Source organism: Myotis yumanensis, unplaced genomic scaffold (assembly GCF_028538775.1).
Source record: "Myotis yumanensis isolate MYYU_CA2020_CCGP unplaced genomic scaffold, mMyoYum1.0.hap1 SCAF_8, whole genome shotgun sequence".
Taxonomy (NCBI): Eukaryota; Metazoa; Chordata; class Mammalia; order Chiroptera; family Vespertilionidae; genus Myotis; species Myotis yumanensis.
Genome location: NW_027223759.1, coordinates 17,920,397 through 17,942,804, shown reverse-complemented (window position 1 = coordinate 17,942,804; position 22,408 = coordinate 17,920,397). Strand labels below are relative to the sequence as shown.

At 41.2% G+C, this 22,408-nt stretch overlaps 1 protein-coding gene across 1 annotated transcript in view; it reads right to left on the bottom strand.

Moving 5' to 3' along the window:
* The window catches only part of SPAG16 (sperm associated antigen 16), a 612,125-nt gene extending 590,130 nt beyond the window's left edge, over positions 1-21,995 (bottom strand). The window contains exons 1-4 of the mRNA XM_070423299.1: positions 21,864-21,995; positions 9,914-9,960; positions 5,300-5,395; positions 2,845-2,963 (exon numbers count right to left, since the gene is read on the bottom strand). Of these exons, the coding sequence (XP_070279400.1) occupies positions 2,845-2,963; positions 5,300-5,395; positions 9,914-9,960; positions 21,864-21,984 (383 nt within the window). The 5' untranslated portion in view covers positions 21,985-21,995. The remainder of the gene's footprint in view (positions 1-2,844; positions 2,964-5,299; positions 5,396-9,913; positions 9,961-21,863) is intronic.
* Between the last annotated feature and the right edge of the window lie 413 nt (positions 21,996-22,408).

The window sequence follows — 22,408 nt, the reverse complement described above, 5'->3', positions numbered from 1 at the left end:
TACAGTTGGATTAGTAGAAATTACAAATTACCCCTATATTTAAAACTAGGATTAACTAAAAAACATTATAAACATCTTAACATAGTATATTGTTCCCTCTTTCTATAATATGCAATGGCTTTTAAAGACCAAAATTTCATATCTGATTACTTAATAATATTTTGTTAAAGAATAGGACATTGTGCCCCACTGGTTTGGCTCAGTGGATAGAGTATTGGCCTGCTGACTGAGGGTCCCTGGTTCAATTCCTCTCAAGGGTACATGCCTGGGTTGCGGGCTCAATCCCCAGTAGGGGGCTTTCAGGAAGCAGCCCATCAATGGTTCTCTCTCATCATTGATGTTTCTATCTTTCTCTCCCTCTCCTTTCCTCTTTGAAATCATCTACACTAATAAAAGACAAACATGCAAATTGACCGTACCTTCGCTATGCCTTATGCCACGCCCACCAGCAAATCAGAGAGACTATATGCAAATTAACCCAACCAAGATGGCGGCCGGCAGCCACGGAGCTGGAGCAAGCTGGAGGCTTGGTTGCCCCAATGATGGAGGAAGCCAAGCTTCCCGCTTGCCGTGCCTGGCTCTGAGCTCCACTCAAAGAAACAAGGTTTCAATTATAGAAGGTAAATAAACCCCAGATCCCTGCTTTCAGCCAGCCGTGTCCACAGAGCTGGAGTGAGCAAGAGGCTTCCCTCCCGCCCGCCCTGGCCAGCTCTGAGCTCCTCTCAAGGCTACAAAGTTTCAATTATAGAAGGTAAATAAATCCCAGAATTAAAAAAAAGAAAAAAAGGAGAGGCTGGGAGCTTCCATCACCAGGGGGGCTTGGGCAGCCTGAAAACAGCCCTCAGCCCCTCACCCAAACTGGCCAGGCACCCCAATGGGGACCCCCCACCCTAAAGGGGGTGTGGCCAGCCTGCAAACAGCCATCAGCCCCTCACCCAGGATGGCCAGACACCCCAGCGGGACCCCCAATCTGATCTGGGACACCCTTCAGGGCAAACCAGCCGGTCCCCACCCATGCACCAGGCCTCTATTCTATATAATAAAAGGATAATATGCAAATTGACCCTAACAGCAGAACCACTGGGAATGACTGGTCACTATGACACACACTGACCACCAGGGGGCAGACACTCGATGCAGAAGCTGCCCCCTGGTGGTCAGTGTACTCCCACAGGGGGAGCTCTGCTCAGCCACAAGCCAGGCTGACGGCTGCCAGTACAGCGGTGGTGGTGGGAGCCTCTCCTGCCTCCTCGGCAGCATTAAGGATGTCCAACTGCAGCTTAGGCTTGCTCTCTCCTGGCAAGTGGACATCCTTCGAGGGCTGCCGGGCTGCCAGAGGGATGTCTGACTGCCAACTTGGGCCCGATCCCCCAGGGATTGGGCCTAAGCCAGCAGGTGGACATCCTCTGAGGGGTCCCAGACTGCAAGAGGGCATAGGCCTAGCTGAGGGACTCCCCCAAGTGCACAAATTTTTGTGCACCGGGCCTCTAGTATATATATAATAGGACACAGAAAACATGTCTGGTGACATTCCTGCTGCAGCAAAGGCACAAAGACAGCATGCCTGCTAAAGTTTACAACCAATAAGTTATTAAAATTCAATTATGACAAAAAGAATCTGGTCTTTAGGCATCATTTGAAAATGTTCCCACTTACTTTGTAAATGAAGGAAAACTTACAGAAAATTAATCGATCGCCCTATCCGGTTTGGCTCAGTGGATAGAGTGTCAGCCTGCGGACTGAAAGGTCCCAGGTTTGATTCCAGTCAAGGGCATGTACCTTGGTTGCAGGCACATCCCCAGTGGGGGGTGTGCAGGAGGCAGCTGATCGATGTTTCTCTCTCATCGATGTTTCTAACTCTCTATCCCTCTCCCTTCCTCTCTGTAAAAATTCAATAAAATATATTTTAAAAAAGGAATTGATCATTTGTGTGAGTAGAGAAAGGCAGGCCATCACACTAGCCTATATAATAAAAGGGTAATATGCAAATTGACCCTAACAGCAGAACGACTAGGAACTACCAGTCACTATGACACTAACTGACTAACAGGGGGCAGACACTCAACATAGGAGCTGCCCCCTGATGGTCAGTGCACTCCCACATGGGGAGCTCTGCTCAGCCACAAGCCAGTCTGATGGCTGTGAGCACATTGGCAGTGGCATGGCAAGAGCCTCTCCTGCCTCCACGGCAACACTAAGGATGTCCAACTGTGGAAAGCAGGCCTAAGCCATCAGTTGGACATCCCCTGAGGGCTCCCAGGCTGCCAGAGCAATGTCTGACTGCCAGCTTAGGCTCGATCCCCCGGGGAGCAGGCCTAAGCCGGCAGGTGGACATCCCCCGAGGGATCCCGGACTGTGAGATGCAGGCCAGGTTGAGGGACTCCCCCGAGTGCATGAATTTTCATGCACCAGGACTCTAGTAAGTAAAATAAGCAAAGTAGTACTGTTAGTAGGAATTCTTAATGCAGGAAATAAAACCCTTACTAATTATGCAGAAAATATTAGGGAAAGTATTTCATAAAATAGCTTTGTATTATATTATATAACTCCAGAAAATAAATATTCCATTTTCTAGATGTTTAAAAATCACCTAATATTTTTATTTCAGAAAGATGATATTCTGATTATGTGCATATATGTGTTGAGTGAGGGTGCTTGGGTGTGTGTGTGTGTGTGTGTGTATGTGTGTTTGTATGTTGTGGTGTCAGCAGTGGGGATGGGAAAGGTTTCCATCCATTTCATCCATTTTGTGTACACTGAGTGACTTCAGTCTTATAAAAAGGTTAAAGTGCACATGTTAAATGTTAGCATTTTTAATAACTCTTTATCTACATTATTGTTTACCATTCAGATTGAAAACAATCAAGAGTTCTGGTCATTCCCATTTTGATCAGGAAATTGCAGAGAAAGTCTTCTATTACTTCAGGTACTACATGCTTTGAAGGAAGAACTGTTTTCTGCTCCTAAAATTTAAATGTGTAATTAATTATTTTGAAAACATCAAATCTTTTATTAATGGCATTGATTTATTTACTAGTTTGTGCAATTTTTCAACTTTTTTTGTTGGGATAGATGATACAGCCCTCAAAACCTAAAATATTGACTGTATGACCTTTGAGAGAACAAATTTGCAAACACCTAAACTTTCAATTATTTCAACTATTTCAATTATTTTTAAACTATTTCCAACTATTTAATTATATTTAACTTTCCCAAAACCATGATCTTTCACTTGCAATCATTAATGAACATTTTAAAAGTTCTCATTGAATAGAGACTATTGCATCCTCTAATATAGAAGAATATATATCTTATTTCTAAACAGATGTAATAAAATCATAACAAAAAGAAGTTGGGTTAATAAGCAATAAATATTCTTTGAAACAGAAAGCCCATGGCACAATTCAAATCTAGTTTTTGAAGATAAAATACTATAGAAATAAAAAACAAATTAGCCCTTGCTGGTTTGGCTTAGTAGATAGAGCATCAGCCTGCAGAAGGAAGGGTCCCAGGTTCAATTCCGGTCAGAGGCATATGCCTGGGTTGCAGGTGATCCCCAGTAGGGGGCGTGATGAGGCAGCCGATTAATGAATCTCTCTCACCATTGATATTTCTATCTCTCTCTCCCTCTCCCTTACTCTCTGAAATCAATAAAAATATATTTAAAAAAATAGAATACATAATTGATATGCTTATCATAAAAAGAACCTATATTTAATTTTCAAAGCTAAAGGGCAATGTTTGTAAATTTTCTGCATAGCATCATTCCCCCAAAGAACTAAAAAAAAGAAAAAAAAAGTATATAGAACTTAAATGAGAGTCAACCAGCTATAAATATGCCAGAAATCTAGAAAGTTAATTCTTGCAAGGTTGTGATTAAAAAAAAATTCTGAAAAATTGATGAAAAGAATTACTGATATTTGGTACAGTAGATATGACAGCTACCCCATTGTCTTCCTTGGATTTATCTTTGGATTTACAAACAGATTCCAGCATGACACCAGATACAAAGAAGCAATTATAATTTGGGTCATAATATTTTCATTCTATGACTCTATCCATTCACTTACTCAACTGCCATTCATTTAGTTCCTCCTATGCACCAAGCACTATGTTAGACATATCTACCTTACTTACCAAGTAATAAAATGAATGAGTAATACTTAGTGTATTTTTTAAATCCTTCTTTACTTAATGACGTAAAGCAAGAGGGAAGATGATGAGCAGTGGGTAAACTGCTCATCATTCAAAATGCTGTATTTTAAAACTATTCCTGTAAATTATTGCATTGAGACTTCGCTTTGTGTCTAAATAGAAGGGAAACTATATCTATAGGATGCATTAGAAAATGCAGTTTACTATGAGCTAGAGTCTTTCATTCATAACAGAATATAATCAGTTCCAGATTCAAGAACTCCTCTTCTTGAGGTTTTTTGTTTTGTATTGTTTTGTTTCTTTAACAGACAGATATTTTATAAAGGAGTTACTGGATTTCTAGACAGAAAAAGTCTACAAAATATGAAAAGACTGACACAGGCAGAATATGGAGTGAAGTCTATCACACACTATTTTGCACTGAGGAAGTCAAATCTGTAACTAAATGAGAATATCACAATTTCCTTCACATTTCTTTATCAAACAAAGTTACAACATTTTTAAAATTCATCCTTCTTAATTAGTGTTGGTATGAAATATTAAGCACTTTAAAATATTTTGTTATCATCATTAAATTGTTATGAACTTTTAAATGATTTTTTTTAATTTTATAGGAATGCCATCATTGTATTTACTTTTAGCTGGTGGTATTACAATCATAAAGCATTCTCCACCATATTCTTTAATGGTATTAGTTCATAGGCCTCACAAGGAAAAAATATCATAATATATTGGGCATTCCCTATGAGCTAAATATTTCAATAGGGGGGTGGGGAGAGGCAAAGACATAGAATGCTTATAAAGCGGATTGTAGAATCTTCATACAGTATCAAATTCTGTACATAAATGTTTCAAATCCTTGGTTTAATCTCCAATTAAACAGGCAGAGTTCTGAGGGATAGTGTCATTTATTTCAGTCATGCAAGAGTGACCACGTTGTGGAAAATGATAAACCAAAGAAGAGTACACATGACTACTTATCTAAAGTGAAGGTTTGATGGCAGAGAAATAGAGGTGAAAAAGACATAACAGGTGCTAGGGCTGCATTTAATAAGTGAAGTACTTGAAATGTAAACAACTTGCAAAACTTCACACAGAAATTTATCACTGGTAAACTGTAGGTTATGGTTATGTTCAAACTCACCAAAATTTGAGTATCTGTATCCTGTTCTTGAACCATCTGAATTGCTTTTGCCAGATCCTCTTCACCCTCTGGAATGCTAAAATTGTCATCTGGTATCTAAATCATGGAGAAAAAGGAGGATAGGAAGAGTTAGCAAGATAATACATTATTTCATTTCAGAACTGATTTTTTCCTCATAAAACAAAGGATCAAAGAAATATATTTTATGTAAGACATCATGTAATTTTGAAGATCTATGACAAATGAATAAATATCAAGCAGGAAGCTTTCTGATTTTCTTTTAAACATCACTCAATGTCACTTCTAATAAACTCAATATTAGCTTATGAGCAACTGCATTAATCTATAATGACAAATACAGACTAACAATTGTGCTGAAAGAAATGTTAGGCCATCTAACTGCCACCATTCTCTCTTCATCCCAGATTTTTCTCCCTCATTACTCTTTCTTTTTTCCCCAATCTTTAATTTATTTATAGATTAAGGTATTACATATGTGATATCAGCCCCCATAATACGACCCCCCCCCCCCCACCTCATGCTCCCATCTCCCTGTTGTCTGTGTCCATTGGTTGGGCTTGTATGCATGCATACAAGCCCTTTGGTTGATCTCTCCCCCTAATCCCCACCCTCCCATACTTTCCCTCTGAGGTTTGACAGTCTGATCGCTGCTTCTCTGTCTCTGAATCTGTCCCTGTTCATCAGCCTATGTTGTTCACTATATTCCACAAATGAGTGAGATCATGTGGTATTTATCTTTCTCTGACTGGCTTATTTTACTTAGAATAATGCTCTCCAGTTCCATCCATGCTGTTGCAAATGGCAAGATTCCTTCTTTTTACCGCAGCATAGTATTCCATTGTGTAGATGTACATTACTCTTTCTTAACTACTACTAGCAACCACACACCTCTATTTCACTTATTAAATGCAGCCCTAGCACCTGTTATGTCTTTTTCACCTCTATTTCTCTGCCATCAAACCTTCACTTTAGATAAGTAGTCATGTGTACTCTTCTTTGGTTTATCATTTTCCACAACATGGTCACTCTTGCATGACTGAAATAAATGACACTATCCCTCAGAACTCTGCCTGTTTAATTGGAGATTAAACCAAGGATCTGGCAAAAGCAATTAAAAAAATAAAATAAAATTTACTGCCTGAATGTTAAGCTATTGGAAGAATGTAATCAAATCTAAGAATGATATTAATGATAGTTAACACGTATTGCATGCTTCTTATGTGCTCATCACAGTTTTAAGGCCTTTACTATTATTTAACTCATTCAGTACTTTCATGTGGTATATATCAATATAATCTCCATTATACCAGCAGTAATAACAAGCCTGTGTTCTGTGTTTGTCCTGTCTCCTGCTTGCCCAGGCCAGAAATTGCTAGGCCTGCACCCACACAGTTTCATTCACAGCTTCTGCATCATAGGAGAGTCTCTATCCTCCAAGTCCCAGAAATAATGATAGGTCCCGCTGGAGCAGTGAATTAAAGGAAAGGTTTTAGACAGTAAGCACATTAGATAGAAGTAGAGTTAAGTTGGAAGGAAGCATAGGGTCTGCACTCCAGCTAGGTGGTCGAAATTTGGGAAACTCAGCCAAGAGCAGACAGGATTATAGTAAATGCCTATTATACAGAGAAGACATTCTGTAGTATGGATCCAGAAGGTAGGTGATAAGGAGTTGACTCTGAAGGACAATTAATAAGAAAATACAAATGGCCAGATGTTTTAACCAATCTAAATTTTTTAATGAGAATTTTCATGCCTTAGTCTTAACCAGCTGATATGGCTGAAAAACGAACAACTCTTGCCAAGCCAGCACGGCTCAGTGATAGAGTGTCGACCTATGAACCAGGAGGTTAGGGTTCCATTCTCAGTCAGGGCACATGCCCAGGTTGTGGGCTCTATCCCCAGTAGGGAGCATGTAGGAGGCAGCTGATCAATGATTCTCTCTCATCATTGATGATTCTATTTCTCTCCCTCTCCCTTCCTCTCTAAAATAAATAAAAAATATATGTATATTTTTTAAACTAGAAACTCTTAAGAATAAATAAATATATCTCAAGAACATCCATAATAAATTTACAGAGTACTAAAAAAAAAATAAAAAAATGACTGAATTTGAAGATGGCAGTGTAGGTAAATGCATGTACTCACTGCATCCCATAACCACATCAAAATTACAACTAAAATACAAAACAACTATCATCCTGAACTACTGGAAAGCTGGCTAAATGGAATTCCTACAACTATGGAAGTAAAGATCAAAGCACACTGAGACTGGTAGAAGGTGTGGAGGCACAAAATGGGCTGGTGCCACTTTTTTAATTGGGAGGGAATTCATCTCTGCAGAGGCCACTATGAGGAGCAAGAGGTCCCAGAGCTGGGAAAAGAAGTCCCTAGGGGCAGTAAGAACTACAGGTTGTAAAAACGAGTTCAGATTGGTGCGCAGTGACATAGAGGCTGCTAGAGACCCAGCTGTTCCTCTTAAAAGGCTGGTACCATGAACTGAACTTACAAGGTCCTGCTTCCTCTGAGCTCCAGCACCAGGGGTGAGGTTGTGGGGGAAACAGACACACACAAGGAGAAATTGGATTGTCTGGCATATGGGCAGGAACTTGGGGGCAGCTTTCTCCCAGACAGAGATGATTGTTCCTATACTGAGACCTTCCCAGTGGAAAGGCTGACTGGTAACCATTCTGTTTGCTCTGCCTGGTGATTCCCTAAGACCCTGTCCTCATCCAATTTACAACCCCACACAAGCTGTATAGCAGCTTTTGCATATTAATGGCCTGTCCTTGCTCAAACAAGCTGCAGGTGTGTCAGGGAGCCCCAAACCTATCAATAAAAGGCCCCCAAGACCCAGCACCAGCACCAGCCTGCCTTGCTTCACAGCTGGGCCTTGTCTGGGCACTTCCAAACTCAATACAAAGAGGAGGAATCTGCAGATCTCACTGAAGCTACTGCTGGGAGGCCCCAGGCAGTGGCTGACTTTGCAACCTCCCTGGAGACCCGAGAGCCAGTGTACCCAGTGGTCAGTGTCAGACCATACCAGATTACAACTCTACACATCCATAAGATACACTCTCAAGGAACAGCCTCAGTGAGCACCAATGCCCCACTGAAGCAAGTCCTGCTCAATAAGGTTATCTCCTGCACAGCAGCTCTCCCACTGTAGTTGCAGCTGGGCCTCACAGCCAATTGGCCTAGAAGTCAATTCCTCCCAGTGACACCAACAGCAATCAAGGCTCAACTACAACAAGATTGTGATCACAGCCTAAAAAGGGGTGCACCTAGAGCTCCCAGCTCAGGTGACTGGGGAGGCTGAGCCACTGGGTCCTATAGAATACCTCCTACACAAGGCCACTCTACCAACTCAAGGAGAAATAGCAGCTCTGCCCAATAACTGGAAACAAACACAGCAAATCAGCCAAAATGCAGAGACAAAGAAACATGTCAGAAATGGAAGAAAGCAAATTACTGGATATAGAGTTCAAAACCATGGTTATAGAGTTACTCAAGAATCTTCTAGAAACCTCCAAAAAATGGAAAAGGACCAGAGTGGACATCTGACTAAAAAAAGCATAATATGTAGGGATTCAACAGTAGAGGAGAGGATTCTGAGAATCAAATCAACTATTTGAAATATGAGGAAGCAAAAAATACCCAACCAGAAGAGCAAAAAGAATAAAGAATTCAAACATATGAATATAGTGTAAGGAGCCTCTGGGACAACTTCAAGTACACCAACATTCATATTATGGGGGTGCCAGAAGAAGAGAGAGCACCAGATAATGAAAACCTATTTGAAGAAATAATGACAGAAAACGTCCCCTACCTGGTGAAAGAAATAGACTTACAAGTTTAGGAAGCACAGAGAGTCCCAAACAAGAGTAACCCCAAAGAGGACCACATCAAGGTACATCATAATTAAAATGCCAAGGGCTAAACACAAAGTGAAAATCTTAAAAGCAGCAAGAGAAAAGCAGTTGGTTATCTATAAGGGAGTGCCCATATGACTGTAAGCTGATTTCTCAACAGAAACTATGCAGGCCAGAAGGGGGTGGCAAGAAATATTCAAAGTGATGAATAGCAAGAACTTACAACCAAGATTAATCTACCCAGCAAAGCTTATCATTTAGAATTAAAGATTAGATAAAGAGCTTCACAGACAAGAAAAAGCTAAAGTTGTTCATCACCACCAAACATTATATGAAATGTTGAAGGGTATTCTTTAAGAAGAAAAAAAAAGATCAAAAATATGAACAACAAAATGGCAACAAATACATGCCTATCAATAATTGAATCTAAAAATCAAAATAAACAAATAAGAAATCTAATGAACAGAATAAACTGGTGAATAAAATAGAATCAGAGGCATGGAAATGGAACATACTGCTGATTCTCAGAAGAAAGGGGGGGGGGGGGTGCTGAGAAGAGATTAAACAAAGATTTTATATGCGTATACACATTACCTATGGACATAGACAATAGGGTGGCGAAGGCCTGAGGTGGGGCGAGAACCTGGTAGAGGGGGGCAATAGGGAGCAAAAAAGAGGGACATCTGTAATAATCTCAACAATAGAGATTAAAATAAATAATTACCTCTTCATATTCGTAATCATCTTCAGACGGTTCAGTTATGGTGACCTCTGAATATTTTGTCAAGTTTTAATCTCAAAATATATGGAATAAAATGATTACATTTAAAACTGATTTGTCCTTGAAGTGGTAGATCAAAATTTTCATCAATGAAAGTTATTTAAATCTCCACTTTTTTCTTATATATACTTCTCAATTTTAAAATTAAATCCTCTTCTCAGGAAAGGCAGGGTACCTTTCAAAGAAATATAAACTATATAGTAATTATAATTCAATAGTTCATAAATTATCAAGAAATAAGCATTAAAATATCAGAAATGATTCTAATTAAAATTCTAACAACATTGCTGGAACACTTTTACAATTATAAGTTAGTCTAATTATAAATGAAAACTTCTACAGTTATTTTGTTTACTTTTCTCTTCAAATGTACAGAGTTAGTTATGCCAAGTTTAAAAGGTATTAAACACTTTAATGCACAGTAATGGTTATGAAAATCAAAGATGAGATTAGCCTAGTTTTCATTTCGCTGCTGGTTATAAGAAATTGTCTCTGTTATTCTGTCTTCCAAGAGTTAGCTGAAGGTGCATATAACAACTTATGTTGTTTGTAATAAGAACTGACAACATAGTATTTAATAGAGGCTGGATATTGTCCTAAGGGTTTTACCTGTATTAACTCATTTCATCCTCATTCTATGTATGAAGCTGGAACCAGCAGTATCTCCATTTTACAGACCAGGCTCAAAGGCACATACTGCACAGCGAGGCCCTAACAAACTGGGAATAAGCCCCAGGACAGCGGTTCTCAACCTGTGGGTCGCGACCCCTTTGGCGGTCAAACAACCCTTTCACAGGGGTCCTCTAAGACTATCCTGCATATCAGATATTTACACTACGATTCATAACAGTAGCAACATTACAGTTATGAAATAGCGACGAAAATAATTTTATGGTTGGGTCACAACATGAGGAACTGTATTTAAAGGGCCAGAAGGTTAAGAACCACTGCCCCAGGAGCTTCACTATGCAATACTACCTCTCCTGTTGCTTTGTATGGGTTTTCTGTGTATGGAAATACTTGAGGCTTTTGCCAATTATTTTCCACATAGTTCTAAACCTCTAAAGATAGGTAATACATTCTTTTTTCTTTTTTGTATTACATTCTTGCTACTCAGCCTCATCATAAGCAATAACTCTTTAGTATTTGCCTTATTATTTGAAAAGACACATAAACAATTTCAGTTATAACCAACCCTCAGGACCCAGGTACCTGTCAAAGGGCTGTATTTTACAGTCAAATATGAGTGTCTCTCCCAAAAATATGGTGAAAAGTAATTCAGTTTAAAAAATAAGTAATTCAAAGTAGGCTAAGCAACCACACACCAAAAAGAAAGTTGCATATCTGCAGTCCATCTCCTGACCTGAAATTCACCCTTATTGAGTACCAAGAGTGAAGTACTTACCTTTCACTAACATCCTACTTAAAGTACTTCCAAATGTGCCCAATGTTCTTTGGCAAAGCCACTCTGATATTTTCAGGTCTTTCTTAAGTTAGAACCTCAGTTCTAGGTACCAAAATCAGTATTTTTTTAAAAACTTATTGCAGTATAACAAACTCCCAAAAACTTTGGGCTTAAAAAAAAAACATAACACAATAAGCATCCATTATCTTATGTTTTCTGTGATCAAGAATTCAGTAGTGGCTTAGCTGAAAGATTTTTATTTGGGGTCATTCATGAGGTCTCAGTTGAGGTGGCAGCCAGGGTTGTAGTCGCATGAAGGTTAAACTGAGGGAATAGGATCTATTTCCTGAAGGTTCACTGATATTGTTGTCTGGAGGACTCAGATCTCCCCATGTGGATCTCTCCACGGGCTTCTTAAATCTCCTTAGGATGTGGAGCCTAGCTACCTCCAGAATAAGCAATCCAAGAAAACAAAGTGGAAGCAACAATTTCTTTTATGAACAGCTACAATATCATATATTCAACATCCAATTGGTTACCCAGGTCAGCCCTATTCAGTATGAGGACACTATACAAGCTCATTTACACCAGCAGGTGGGACTCACTGGGCATCGTTTTGCAGGCTGGCTACTATATTACCTTATAGGGTTTCAAGGGCAGTAAGGAATTAACATATGTAAATCACTTAGAACAGTGCATGGCTTACAGTAAAGGTTACATACTGTGTTCGTTATTATTGTCCATGTTCTGGAAAGAGATGAGTACCTGTGGAAAAATTCTCGTAAGTCTCCCATGGCCCACTTCCCCCATATGTTAAGATAAATGGATGAAAGCTTTCTAAATCTTCCTCCTTCTAAATTTATATTTATCTGACACACTTTCACTTAATGAGATAAAATTTCCTGAATATCAGATACAGGAAGTCAGCCTTTCTTTATTTTTATTGTTGACATTATTTCCCCACCTTTGCCCCCTCCACCTAATTCTCTCCCACCCCCTTCCCTCTGGCCATCACTACACTGTTGTCTGTGTCTACTAGAGGCCCGGTGCACAAAAATTTGTGCACTTGGGGGAGGGGGAAGGGAAGGGGGTCCCTCAGCCCATCCTGTGCCCTCTCTCAGTCTGGGACCCCTCAGGAGATAATGACCTGCTGGCTTAGGCCTGCTCCCGGGTGGCAGAGGGCAGGCCCAATCCCTAGGTGCAGCCCCTGGTTGGGCTCAGAGCAGGGCCGATTGGGGAGTTGGGGCGTTGTCCCCTGTCATGCACAGAGCAGGGCGGATCGGGAGGTTGCGATGCCACCCCTAGTCAAGCTCGGGGTAGAGCCAATTGGGGGGTGGGGCACCGCCCTCTGTCACACTCAAGGCAGGGTCGATAGGGAAGTTGCAGCACCACCCCCTGTCACGCACAGAGCAGGGCCCATCAGGGGGGTTGGGGCTCCATACTCTGTCACACACAGAGCAGGGCCGATCAGGGGGTTGAGGAGCTTCCCCCTGTCACGCACAGAGCGGGGGCCGATCAGGGGGTTGAGGAGCTCCCCCCTTTCACTCACAGAGTAGGGCCGATAGGGGAGTTGGGGCACCGCCCCCTGTCACACACAGAGCAGGGTGGATCAGGGGGTTGGGGCGCTGCACCCTGTCACACTCAGGGCAGGGCCAATGGGGAGGTTATGGCTCTACCCCGTCACACACAGAGCAGGGCCCGTGGGGGTGGGGGAGGTTGGGGCGCCGCCCTCTATCACCCACAGAGCAGGGCCGATCAGGGGCTTGGGGCGCTGCACCCTGTCACACACAGAGCAGGGCCAATCAGGGGGTTAGGGCGCTGCACCATGTCACACACAGAGCCACAGGGTGATCAGGGGTTTGGGGAGCTCCCCCCTATCAGGCACAGAGCAGGGCTGATCAGGGGGTTGGGGTGCCTTTCCCTGTCACAAACAGAGCAGGGCGGATGGAGAGGTTGTGGCCCCACCCCCTGTCACACACAGAGCCACAGGGCGATCAGGGGGTTTGGGCGCTACCCCCTGTCATGCTGATCCCGGTGCCGGGTGGCATATTACCCTTTTACTATATAGAATAGAGGCCTGGTGCAATGGGTGGGGGCCGGCTGGTTTGCCCTGAAGGGTGTCCTGGATCAGGGTTGGGGTCCCCACTAGGGTGCCTGGCGAGGCTGGCTGAGGGGCTGAGGGCCGTTTTCCAGCTGGCGAGTGACTGAAGCTCCCAACCGCTCCTTTTTTTCTTTTTTCTTTTTTATTCTGGGCCAGCTTTAGCTCTGAGGCCTCGGCTGCTGAAAGCCGGTTTCTGGCCTTTGTTTTTCCTTCTGTATTTGATACAATGTTGCAGACCAGCTGGCTGCAGCCTGGCTGACTGAAAGCTGGTTTCTGGGGTTTTGTTTAGCTTCTATATTGGCAACATAGTTGCTTAGAATTGCAGCTGAGAGGCCGGCAGTGGCAGGCGGGGAACGTTGGAGTCCGCCATCACTGGAGCAAGCAAGCCTCCCTGTTCACTTCAGTGCATGGCTGCCGGCTGCCATCTTGGCTGACAGTTAATTTGCATAAGGATATGCTGATTAGCCAATGGGAAGGGTAGCAGTCATACGCTAATTACCATGTTTCTCTTTTATTAGTGTCTATAGGTTTTGAATATATGTTCTTTGGCTAATTCCTTCATCTTTTGTCCATACCCTCCTTCTCTCTGACAATGATCAAAACATTCAATGTATCCATGCCTCTGTTTCTATCTTGTTCATCCTTTTATTTTGTTCATTAGATGCCACATACAAGTGAGATCATTCATTTTTGTCTTTCTAGGACTGGCTTATTTCACTCAGCATAATAATCTCTAGGTCTATCTATGCTGTTGCAAAAAATAAGAGTCAGCTTCACTTTTATGGAAAAAGCATGCTCTCTTCTGAGAGACAACTACTAAAAATTGATTTTGTAAGCATTCCCCTGTCATTAAGTCTCCTGAAAAGCAATGCTGTCCTTCATCACTGTTCATACCATAAAAAATTCCACAAAAAAGCAAATACTCTATAATTATCTGGATAGACTTGATAATTTCAAATAAAACAACTGCTAACAAATTATTGTGAGGAAGGAAGGTGAAAGCAAAGGTTGCAAAACATAGCAATATGTGGAGGGAAAGCGTGATTTGTTCTAAAAGCTTTGGAAATATCTAACAACACCTGTATACTCTATCCTGAAAATAATATAACCAACGGATTTTAATCATTAGTAAAATATTCTGTTTCCACACAATCAAAGGAGACTAAGAAAAAATAGCTATCATTTTGCAGAGCGTAAAAACTACTATTACATGAAAAATAATCATATTTATTCTCATAACAACCTTGTGAGACTGAATGGCACAGATACACTCATCTTCAAAAAAAAAAAAAAAGAAAAGAGAAGAAAAGAAACTGAATCAAATTGAAAAAAACACACAAAAAGTGAATCAAACAGATTAATAGATTTTCCCAAAATCACATAGTTTTGAGTGACAAAGACATGTTTCTTGTATATAAATGTCAAGAATTTTCAACTAAGCCATAGTATCTCTATAGTGACACAATAGGAATGTGCAATTTTTGCTAATATCCTAGATAATAAACTCAAATCTAGTTGTTTTCCAAACTCTTAAAAAATAGTACAGACAGCTAAATCAAATCATTTAAATAGCTCAATGTGAATTCCTTAGAGAAGGGAGAAGTACGAAAGGTCTAAAGACCCCAAAATTAAATTAACCAAGGCCAAGAGATTAATGAGACAAAAGATCAGGAAAAGGACAAAAACCCAAAATAGGAACTGGTATCCTCTTTGATTGATATTTTTAGTATCCACAATATGACTTGAACAGAAAATCTTCCCAGAAGCAACTCAGTTGAAATGTGATGTTGCAGTGTTACTGAGAAATAAATGTGCGTTGGCATGTATGTTGGCATGCATCTGTCTATCTGACTAGCTGGCTAGCAACACATGGACAAATGCATGAACGAATCCCAAAATGATTCTGTGACAGTTTACAAATATGCATACATTGCAAAATATAAAAATAAGTGCATATGGAAATTTGAGAAAAAGGGAAATAAGCAGAAATAAAAGTAAAGATGCAGTACATGCCATGGGTCTCATAATTTTGTGAAATGTAGGCCACAGGGTTGACTATAAGCTTCCCAGCAGTCAGGGTGAAAAGGAGGATATGATTAGATACCAATTCAATATCCATCCAATGAAAACAGATGAATTTCTCAGTAGATGTACAGCAGTTTCTGGTTGCAAAGCATGAATAAATTACACTCCCAGATTCTCATGAAGAGGACACTGTAGGTTGTACAGATACGGATCCCCTTGGCCCTCGGGATGCCAGAAAGACAGCGTAAAGCAGAATCTGACAGAATACCACGTATGGGAAGCACTACTTTAGAGGCAGAATTGCCAGAGTGGAAATAGACAATCCATCAGAATTGTCTGAAAGATAAAACCTTCACAGATGAGAAAGTTTCCCAGTAAAAGTAGAACCACAGTAATCGAATCTCCTAGGTGAGCCTATTCTCCAGGAAATGTCCCTACAATTAAGCTGGTCAAAATTCTCATGCAATTCCCCGTCCCCCCCCCCCCCCCCCCCCCCCCCACTGTAGAATAATAAGCTGGCATCTGGCTTAAAATCAGTTTATTAATGCCAGGCTGACTCTGGGCCCTTACAAAGCTCCCTTCCCTTTATCTACCTAGTATTTCTTCAAAGAACATCACTGAACTCCAGTTCTAAAATTCACTTTTTCCAGCCTGTTCCCCTCAGATCTGGTTTTTGCCTTTCGGCTTGTTTGAGCTTAACTTGACACTTATCCTGGGCCTGGTTTGCTAGTCTGCTCTTGCCGAGGCTACCGTCTGTGGCTCCCCTTTGCTGCCCGGTCTGCAGCCACAGTCTCTCACACCGCCTACTTCCAAGCCAGGTTCTGTGTCCTAGAGTCATAGCCTGGACTCAGACCAGGGTCCCACTTCTCCACATCTCCCCTTGCCCTGGCAGGAATGTAATAGTATTTGTGAGTTTGCATAGCATGACTCAGCTCCCTGGTACTTGGTCAACACAGGTGAACTAATGGGCACTTTTTGCACTAAACAGAATCTTCACTAGATCCTGACCATCTAGATATTATCAGAAAACGGACAACAGGCACCCACACTGAAACTGCCAGGGAGCCGGGCACCCATCCCAGACCTACAGGAGACACAACAGCAGGAAGCCTGAGAAGTATCTCAGCTGGTCGAGTGGAGCAGAGCTTGAGATGCCACTTGTTATGACGCTGTCACAAATAAGGTTCTGCAAAAGGACCACAGATACAAGCAGCATACGGCATTGCTCACACACTCGTCTCTCCCATGACCACATTTATAGGTCGTGATCACTGCCAGCAACCGCATCTCCATAAAGAACTGGAGTGAAACATATAGCTAATTATATTTTCCATGATTTCCCAAAGCTGCTATAGGCAGAAATTGCTTTGTAATCTTTGCCATCACTGCAGAGCCAATGTACACAAAGGCAATCGAAAATCTAGGTTGGATCCTCCATAATCAACATTTTACTTACTAAACTGAAATCAAAGAAAAGTGCTATAAATAGCAAACATCATAGTTACGTTCCCTTCCTTAGGAATTCCAGTTTAAATAAAGCAAGTTAGCTGAATAATGTAAACCAAAGATGGGAAATAACTGGCATGCTGGCTACCACTTTGCCCCATGTTTGCTTCCTGCAGTCTTTCCCACCGAGTCTTCATTAGGCCTCAGAATTCTTATTAACACACATACCAGGAAGCCACTACCATTTCAGTTGCATTGCCCAGAATGGAAATGTATTGGCCACCCTTGCCCTGGACAGCTGCTGCAACTGGAAAATACCTCTTTCTACATATAAGACTCATATAAGACTTACACAGTGGGTGGCGGTGTAAGCTTTCCAATTTGTAAGCCAGTAGATACACAAAGATATCAACATAGTGTATGTCTGTCTGAAAATATAAGGGTAAAAGGTTAAGATGTTTGCATACAGCCTTGCTACTCCTATTACAGTTCTTACCAGTAGCTCCTGCGAGCTTGTTAGCAATGCTAAGTCTCAGCCCTGACCTGGACTTACTGAATTAAAACCTTCACTTAAAGATCCATATCTGTGATTCATATGCACATTAAAGTTTGCTTCAACTAGAGGACACAGAACAAAACACATTTCTTTTCTCTCCAAATAGCCTATGACTTTCCTGCCTGTAAAATTCAGCACTCTGGGCTTAGTAACATGCCTCCTGGTCTAGATTCTACATTCAGATTCTCTGTCCTTTTTATTTGACTGTATGTAGGGCGCCACTAAGTACCGTGTGCAAATTCAGTATTGCAATGATAATAAGAAATACTCAACTTGAGTACATAATGATAATATTGAGGATTTTACAGTATATTTTCATTTAGTACTATAAACATTCCAGAGAAGTAACGTAACAGAGGGAAGAAATTTTAAAATGTTAAGAAGAATAAAATATTTTTAAATGACAAAAGTTCAATTTTAATTAAACAAAGTTATCAGTGAACATTACACTATTGTAATGAAAGACTGGCTAGGCATGTCACTTAAAAAGACAAGCGTCCATCTTAGATGAGTATCGATTTAGTGTGATCACCGTATTTCAGGGTCTGGAATCCTTAATTTTGCATTTTCACACACAGTTAAGTTTGGAGCTGCCTCGAAGAACTGGCTTAACTCACTCAATCCTCAGAAACTGCTGTTTAGAGATTGCTGTAGGGACCAGAGGACACATTTTCAGTAGCCAGTAAACTTATTTATATCCACAGTCTCATGGGCCAAGTTCTTAGTGTTAGAATGCCTAGAAAGATGATATAATAATCAAAGGCTAGTTGGGGAGCAGAGAATCACCACAAAGGGGGCAGATAATAAAAATGACATTCTGTGGGCCTCCCTTTCCTAGAGTCATGTATTCCATTCCTTGAACAAGGTCTTTCTCTAGACAGGTAGCAACAAAATCAATTAAGCCTTAGCTTTCTTAGTACAATTCATTCCTGCCGGCATCTCCCAACTGGAATCAGGCTTTCCCAAATGTCCCCAGCCACACATTGATAGGCAGCCCGTGGGAACTACTGCAACTGAAAACCTCACCCAAGTTGTATTGATTTCTAATAGAGGGTTCATTTGCAAAAGACAATCAACCTGCATTAAATTCCACATATAAGTGAAATCATATGGTCCTTGTTCTCTGACTGGCTTGTTTCACTTAGCACAATGCTCTCCAGGTCTATCCGTGCCACCCCAAAGGGTAAACAAAATGAACTAACAAGCGAAATAGAGAAAAACTCATAGAGAGCAGGCTGATAGCTCGGGGGTTATGGGGGGGAGCAAGGGAGAGGGGGTATTGAGCAAAAAAAGAAAAAATGAAAGAAAAAACTCATAGACCTAGACAATAGTGTGGTGATTCTGGGAGGAGGGAGAGAGAAGTGGAAAAGGGTATGTGAGAGATAAATGATGATGGAAAAATCAAGGGGAAAAAAAGAGAAAAGACAACCAACCTTCTTTGCAAATTCTGGAGATATCGACGTGGTCCTTTACAGATCACTTAGTTAAAATCTAGCCTTATATTCCACAATGCTGCAAATACATTTTTTTATGAAGAGTTCTCCAAATGCCGAAACCGGTTTGGCTCAGTGGATAGAGCGTCGGCCTGCGGACTGAGAGGTCCCAGGTTTGATTCCGGTCAAGGGCATGTACCTGGGTTGCGGGCACATCTCCAGTGGGAGATGTGCAGGAGGCAGCTGGTCGATGTTTCTCTCTCATCGATGTTTCTAACTCTCTATCTCTCTCCCTTCCTCTCTGTAGAAAATCAATGAAATATATTAAAAAAAAAAAAAAAAAGAGTTCTCCAAAGGACCTATGCACTCCATGACCACATTTCTTAAAGCTCTGGTGATAGCTAAATAAGGACTATGTCATGTATATTTGTATCTCATCTTTTGAAAGTTTAAAACATAAAAGCAATGATATTGTGAAGTGCTTCAGAAGAGAAACAGGTGTCACTATTATAGCTAGGAGGTTACAAAGGAGGGGTGTTGCAGAGGTAAGAAATATTTTTTTTTTTAATACATTCTCTACCCTGTTGTAAAGAATGTGGGGACTTTTTGATGAAGCCATTCTCCCCATGATGGATCCTGGCTGTTTCTGGTTTGGGCCACATTAATGCGTACATGTTCTTCATGTGTAAATGTTTAAAAGCAAAGAAAAAGCTAATTTCCTGGAGAATTTGAGTCAACACCTTTCAAAGACTTGCTCAATATTGATAGCTTGTTGACTAGTGTTCTAGGAGCATCTGTTCAGTCATAAATAAAGTCCAGCACTAGATGCCATAGATTAGAAGTGATAAAGTGTACGTGCAAAGTAGAGAACATCAGATTTCTGGTTCATTTGTGCTTATTATAACTTTTATTTATCCACTGCAATAGCTCAATTAAATTACCTGAGAGCTAAAGACTTTAAACCCAAGAAAGTCTCACTTCAGCAACTATCATAATTGCCTTAAGAAACAATGTCAAATAACATTATACAGTCAACTCTTAATTATGCACGTTAGGAGAGCCCAGGGATACTGGGATACTTGGCATTCAGAAGTAATCCTCAAACCTAAGAGTTAAATCTCCCCCATGTCTAAACCTTACCTGAACATTGCACTGAATGTAGAAAAATTGACTGGTTAAATGTTTAGCTTTGTTATCCCCTGACTACTCTTTGGTTGAAAGCCAAAACAGTAGTCAGTCAAGCAAAGAGAGATGAAAGGAAAGCAAAGGGCCTAGGTAATTCCCAAACTAGATAATGAAATTATGAAAACTTGGAGTTGCTTGTATTTGCAAGTGTGATTATCAAGAGAAATCTTGATAGGTTTTGTGCAAAATGCTACATGCTGGCAGTTGTGACTCAGTGATCCCCCTGTCAATTAAGTGAACACAGATTTCGTTGCTGAAAATTGTGCTATCTTGGAGTCCCACCATTTATTTCACAAAAATGTCATAAAAAGTTACCTCACATTTGTCTTATGATAACAATTAACTATGTGTTACAGAAATCATTTCAATGCAGACAAAAATGGTAAGAGCCTGATTACTATTCACTAGCAAAGATACTGGGTAACTTTATACTTGATGTAGATTGCTCTGAAAAAAAAAAGTTGACTTGTTTTTTTATTAAAAAATGACTATTACTTTTAAAAAGCTTGACAGAGCTATAAAAACAGAATATAAAACTTCATTTAAGACACTAAAACACCCACATATTCCATTCAAATCAATTTCTAAACTCTTGAAACTTATACGCCTGGAAAGATTATGTTTGCCTCCAGTAGAATGCTGCATACTTCCTTTGATCTTTTCAACCAAGTTCCTAAGAGTCCCCGCAGCAGGGATGTGTACTGAGTCTGAGTCGGACAGGTTAACCAGTTTGCCAAAGCTCACAACCATTGAGCTTCAGAGAACCATTGCTGGGTCTCTGATGTCTTGAATTAGAGCTGGAGTGACTATAGTGGGACAAATATATATACATACATACATACATAATAGGTAGATTTGGGAGTTTCCTTGATATCTTTGAGAATAAAATAGATAAACCATCTCTGTTTTACCTGCCGGAAGAAAGGAATAGATATCTTTTTTCTCATGAAACCTCCCATCAGTACAATTAATCTATATGCCTCGAGGAGAGCTGAAAAGATTGTGCAGTATTTTAATCCTCATCTTAGGATATGTTTTACTGATTTGAAACAGAGAGAGAAAGAAAGAGAGAGAGAGAGAGAGAGAGAGACATCGATCTGTTGCCACCCATAACCCACCAGGGATTGAAAGGAGCTCAAAAGTTTTACACAAGAAATAGTTAACTTAATTATCCACAAATGGCTATTCATTTTTTTGCTATTTCTTTTGATAATTGCTCATCACTTTCTGGCTTTCTCCCAACACCTCTGAGCCCTGTCAGCTCACCAGGATATTATTTAGTTGCTAAAGAAGAAAAAAAACAAATGTATTTATTATTAAAAAGCCAAAATTGAAACTATCCAGGAAGTTGATGCTATCAAAATAAATCTTTTTAAGCATTGGGTACAGGTGGGACACTCTGAGCTTCGGTTCCTTAAAAGCCCAAAGACAGAGGATTCCCTAAGTCTCCAAACTTCCTTGACCAATTCCTTGTGGAATTCTGAAAGCTTGGGGGAAACACTGAGCCCAAACGAGGGTTGGATCAATTTGCTGTTCCACCTTCACACAAAACTTTGATCCAAAGTTTACTCTGATAACTATATAAGGGGGTTTCGGTGGCAGAAAAGCCAGCTTGAGCTCCAACTGGGTAGAATCGGCGCCCTAAGCCTCCAGGACGCCCCCCAGTGGAGAGCTAGGGCCCTGGCCCCTAATACCCGTTACTGCAGCCGGTGCCTGGGGCCGCGCCCATATGGGAAGGATACGCTCCAGGTAGTAGGTCCCCTCTGCCATGTCCGAGGCATCCCCGCCAGCCGCCGAGCCCATGCCCAAAGCTTCTTCCAGAGCCCGCAGGGGCGAGGTGGGCACCCCTTGCTGAGCAGCCATCGGGGCGCTCTGGGCCGTGCCCCCCGCCTGTGCACCGCGTTCCTAGGAGCAACGTCGTCGATGATGCCTGCCAACGACCCCACGCAGCTGTCGCGAGAGCCTGACACTCCATCACCCCTCCCACCAGGCCAGCTCCGGACACGGAAGGGCTGCCCAGCGACACTCCTTGGTGCCCTCTGAGCGTCCCGGGTTACCACGGCAACGTCGTTGCCTAGTTACTCTGAGCGTTCCGAGGCCAAAGCAGTGGGCTTGGATTACACACATTTTCTTACGGGGGCAGCTTGGTTTTCTTTAGGTTTGACCTTAACATTTCTTACTTTATTTCTTCCCTAAATTGCCTTTCTCTTGAATCTTACATATCCATCATCAGTCTCCGGATTTTAGGTATGTGTAGAGAGTCCCATTATCTCCAGGGAAAAGGAAG